General features: G+C 40.7%; 1 protein-coding gene across 1 annotated transcript; it reads left to right on the forward strand.

Annotated features, from left to right (window-relative positions):
* Positions 1–407: 407 nt before the first annotated feature.
* Positions 408–4424, forward strand: LOC104418216 (short-chain dehydrogenase RED1). Its single transcript, XM_010029487.3, has 3 exons — positions 408–927; positions 3185–3344; positions 3836–4424. The coding sequence occupies exons 1-3, from the start codon at positions 570–572 to the stop codon at positions 4176–4178; spliced, it is 861 nt and encodes a 286-aa protein (XP_010027789.2). The 5' UTR covers positions 408–569; the 3' UTR covers positions 4179–4424.
* The last annotated feature ends 457 nt before the right edge of the window (positions 4425–4881 follow it).

Genomic DNA, 4881 nt, shown 5'->3' on the forward strand with positions numbered 1-4881 from the left:
TTTCGATGCTTAAACATTTTTCGCCTTAAAAATATAAAAAAATCCCTAATTTATAAAAAATAATATTAATATCATGAAAACCCCCCAAATTAATATATTTATGACAAATTAACCTTTCGCTAGTTTTCATCAAATTGGATTAAATACAATGAAAAAGTATAAACTGACATATCTATCAATAACCACACGTCATCTAATCAGCAATTTAACAGAAACTAGTCATGGATAAATTTATTGTAGGTGCATTAATTTAGAGTTTTTTATGATAAAATATTAATTCAAAGAAAATTTATCACGAATATATTAACTTGTGATTTTTCTTAATATTAAATCCAATTATTTAAAAAAAGAAAGGAAATTATGGAATGAAACGGTCATCCAGAAGCTTTGCTGAGTCGACTCACTCACCATGCCAAAACCACACCCACCACAAAAGCGCACCGCAACAGTCCACGACGCAGAGCCGGCTGAGCAGCTAATATACTCTCGCCTCCTTCATCGTCACTGTTAAAGCTTTGCCTTTTTACGCGTCTCGATCTCAATCCGGGTCTACCCATTTCTCGACTCCGATGGTGAGCGGCGGCGGTGGCGGCGGCGACGACGGGCAGCAGGTGGTCCTGATAACCGGGTGCTCCCAGGGCGGCATCGGCCACGCCATGGCCCGGGCCTTCGCCGCCCGGGACTGCCGCGTCGTCGCCGCCAGCCGGTCCCGCGCCTCCATGGCCGACCTCGACGGTGACCCGAGGTTCCATCTCCAGGAGCTCGACGTACTGTCCGAGGAAAGCGTGAAGCGGGTGGTCGGGAACGTGATCGACAAGTTCGGAAAAATCGATGTGCTGGTCAACAATGCCGGTGTCCAGTGCGTGGGCCCTCTCGCGGAGATCCCGCTGTCCGCCCTCCAGAAGACGTTCGATACCAACGTCTATGGTAATGAATGCTGATGATTTGGTCTATTCTCTGCACAGTCTCGATTCGTGGCTTGACGTGTGCTACTGGGTTGATTGATTTTGGTTTCTGGGTGGAATGTACGGAGGCAATCTATGAGCTTTGTGTTGAAATGCGGTGTTCTGGGTGAAGCTATCAGCTCTTTATGGACGTCGAGTGAGAGTTCTGGTGACTGTCCTTGTTAGCTGTTAACGACTGATGATTTTATTGTTGGTGAATGTGCCGGACGAGATGGTACATTTTGCTACTTGTAAGGCTTTGCATTGACAGGTCGAAGTTACTGCTTTGTTCAAAATGTCTCTCCTGCCGATGGTGGATCTGCTCAGTTTGTTGCGAGCAACCAGAAAGAGGAAAACCCTTACGACATAGGTGGTCCTGCGGATGAGATGGTTGCTTGGGGATGTGCTTGTTTCCGATGCAACCGTAGGATTGACTTAATGATCTGAGGACTGAAGATGTGTGTGTCTAATGGGATCGATTCCCCATTGCAACAAATAGGATTGACTTAGTCATTTAAAGAATAGAGATGTGTTTGTGTGATTTAGACGCTATACACAGGTTCAGTTCCCTCAACTTCTGGTGGTGCAAACCATTTCATAGCCTGACCACCCCTTGGACTTCAGCTCGATTTCTTAGGATTCCATATCATGGGTCCAGTATAGCTTTTTAAGTGTCATCAGAGAATACTTACAGTACATGACCTTTGTATCCTGGTTTGAAAGCAGCTTCCTAAGATATAGCAACAACGCAGCTGCATTCTGCTCCTACTTTGTCCATGGTGCATTTGTCTTGGTACAAGAAGTTCGGCTTAAAAACACAGAATAGGCTTATGCAGAATATTTAGATGCTGTAAAGCATTTTTGTCAGTTGTCGTGGTGATTAGCTTTTAGTCATCTCCTTGCCAATCAAGTCTATAGTAGTTTTAAGCCAGACATCACATGGAAAGCACAGGTAAATCCTGCAGTGAACCACAAAAAGGGGTAGTTTAGTACCAAAAGGTAACTCAGATACTTTCTTTCACAATATCAAAGTCTGGTAATTTCATTTCCTCAATCAGAAATTTTTTCATTGTCAGTTCTCTTCATCCAGAAATCTTAAATTGATCCAGACATAAAGTACTGCAAAAAGATTACTATCTGTATTGATAACATCCCTTTCTTTATAGTCAAAACTCCAGGAAAAAAGACATTCTTCTAGATCTATTGGTTGAAATTAGAGTTGTAAAACTATAGTTCGCATAGGCAATTTTTCTGCATCTCTGCTTATATACATACTCATTTGGTATGCATGTTGTTCACCAGTAACATCATATTCTTGCAATTAGCCTGGGACTATAGTCATAGCATATTGCACAATACCTTGACCTTGAGTATTAAGTAACACGATTGCATCTCTTTTATCACTGATGACAGCTGGATGTTACAGCTGAAGATTCTCAGTTCAAAGCAGATCCACACGTTGCCATAGGAAGTAATGGGTACCATGAGACTTGTGGAGACCCACATATTGTTTAAAGAGGGTTTCAAAGGGTTGTGGAATAGGTTTCAGATTCCAAAAGTTTAGAATTGTGTCTACTTATGTTGTTATCCTTTCGACATCGGAACCACACACTCCTTTTGTGTGTTCTAGAGAGTAGAGACAGGAGTATGGCAGTAAAAAACAAATAGGACTGCATTTTAGTATGTGATCTAAGTGTCAAGCTTATTTGCCACTGTCAATGTTTCCAATAAAACAAAAACATTCAGCTGCCACCCCCATTCTAACTTGCAGCTTATAGTTTTCAGAATTTTCTTTTGATCTTTTCTGCTGCTTCAATATAATGGGTGGAACGAAATTCTATCTCTCTGTGCAAGCATGGCTTAAACTGGAAAACATTTGTCTGCTGCTCAGATTGGAGGTATCTGCTGTATTTTTGGATCAGTGGGATTTACTATTTACTGGGGTTTTATACAGCATTAGAATCCTTGAGCATGTTGGTCGAAAATTGTCAATGCCTTTCCTTAGGTTTAAACTGATCTTGTGAGGATTTTCCTAGTTAATTGTGACAAAACAATCATGTAAACTTCATTTTAATGACGTCATGGGCAGTCCATCCATTACATACGTTATGAAATGGAGTCTTTCATCTAAGATGATGTAGAATTGTCCAATTCCTATTTCATTTTCTTTCAGTCTCTTGGCAACTGTGAAGTGAGTGTAAAGTATGGCCTTCTTGTGCATCTCTCGATCTTTCCTACAGGATCATTGAGAATGATTCAAGCTGCTGTCCCTCACATGGCAACTAGGAAAAATGGGAAAGTAGCTAACGTGGGGAGTGTTGCTGCTTTGACAAATGGACCGTGGGCAGGTTCTTATACTTCATCAAAAGCTGCCCTCCATTCAATGACTGATACTCTCAGGTGAGAGCATTGTTGATTTTATCATTCTTTTTCTTTAGGGTAGTTAGTATATGTCCAAGCTCTCACCCTTACCATTAGTTGTAAAAAATGCCTCGTATGATTGGTGGAATAGAATGGGATAGGAATGGAATGGAATGACTAATGCCATGGAAATAACTCTGAGAAGTACCTACGGCCTAATTGAATGTCTCTCTTTATCACACCAACCAAACAAAGCAATAGGTATTTAGGAAGGAATACGCTAGGGATAAAATAGTTGGTCCCTCTCATTGCCATATATCTTAGTTCAATTCATTAACTCTTGAGAGTTATATTTTTTTTAGCAAAAAATGGGTAACTTTGAGTCCTTAAATGACCTTAGCAATAACATTATGCTAACAAGAGGACATTCTTGTACCGGCCAATCTATTGATGTGGGTTCATATGACAAAGGTCCACAACAAGGCAGTGAAATAGTGTTTGGGTGACATTTCGTTATTTGGGATGAGCAGGTTGGAGCTAAAACCACTTGGAATTGACGTCATCAACATTGCCCCTGGTGCTATCAAATCGAACATAGGAAGTTCTGCAGTTGCGAGCTACGACAAGATGCCTGAGTGGAAGCTGTATAAGCCATTTGAGGCAGTGATGCGTGACAGGGCTTATCTCTCTCAGGGAATCAAAGCGACCCCTACTGAAGAGTTTGCCAAGGAGGCTGTGTCTGCAATATTAAGGAAGAATCCTCCCGCTTGGTTCTCCTACGGCCAGTATTCGACCGTGAGCAGTATTGTATACCATCTGCCAATATTCGTTCGGGATTTCATAATGAGGAAGGCAATGAAATGTCAGGTATGAACTAGAGTTGGCAGGTCTGCCTTTGTATACTTTTTGGCTTGTTCCCGCAACTTGCAACGTATAAAACCGTTCTCCCCAAAAATAAGGATAAGGAAAATGGAGAAAAAAAGGTTGTGAAGAATGGTGGGGAAACGGTTGACTTACGTGAGTAATGATTAAATGGGTGGATAAAGTGGATTGGAAGTCCTAAAACTTGTGTTTTATGAATTAATTGCATCATTCGGTAAAGTTTTAGACTTGATTAAATCAATTGAAAGATTTATGACTTGTTTGCATTTTCTTAAGTAAAGGTTAAGGATTTGGTTTAACCAATTGAAAGATTTTGGCAATTGCATTCAGTATGGAAGGTTAAGAACTTGTGCAATTCGTCTGTCATTATGCGCAAATGGTTGCTAGTGAGGTTGGTACCGTAAGAACAAAAAAAGGGTTGTTACCTTGATATATTTTGCTTCAATAATTTCTGGAACGTATTTCTCTTCTATGATCCTGGGCAATGTAACGTTCTTATAAGTACTATCATAGGCAGGAATAGAGATGGTGAGAGGTCCAGATAAATTGCCTCCATCTAGTATGAAATCAACAGACCCTGATCTTTTTTGTCCGAACTTATTATGATTAGCTTGTTAAGGGCAATTTCTTCTTGTTTTTTTCAGGATTTCAACTGACACTCCTACTCTGTTTTTATCCTGCTTCCTCCACAAAC

This window comes from Eucalyptus grandis, chromosome 9 (genome assembly GCF_016545825.1).
Source record: "Eucalyptus grandis isolate ANBG69807.140 chromosome 9, ASM1654582v1, whole genome shotgun sequence".
NCBI classification, from domain to species: domain Eukaryota; kingdom Viridiplantae; phylum Streptophyta; class Magnoliopsida; order Myrtales; family Myrtaceae; genus Eucalyptus; species Eucalyptus grandis.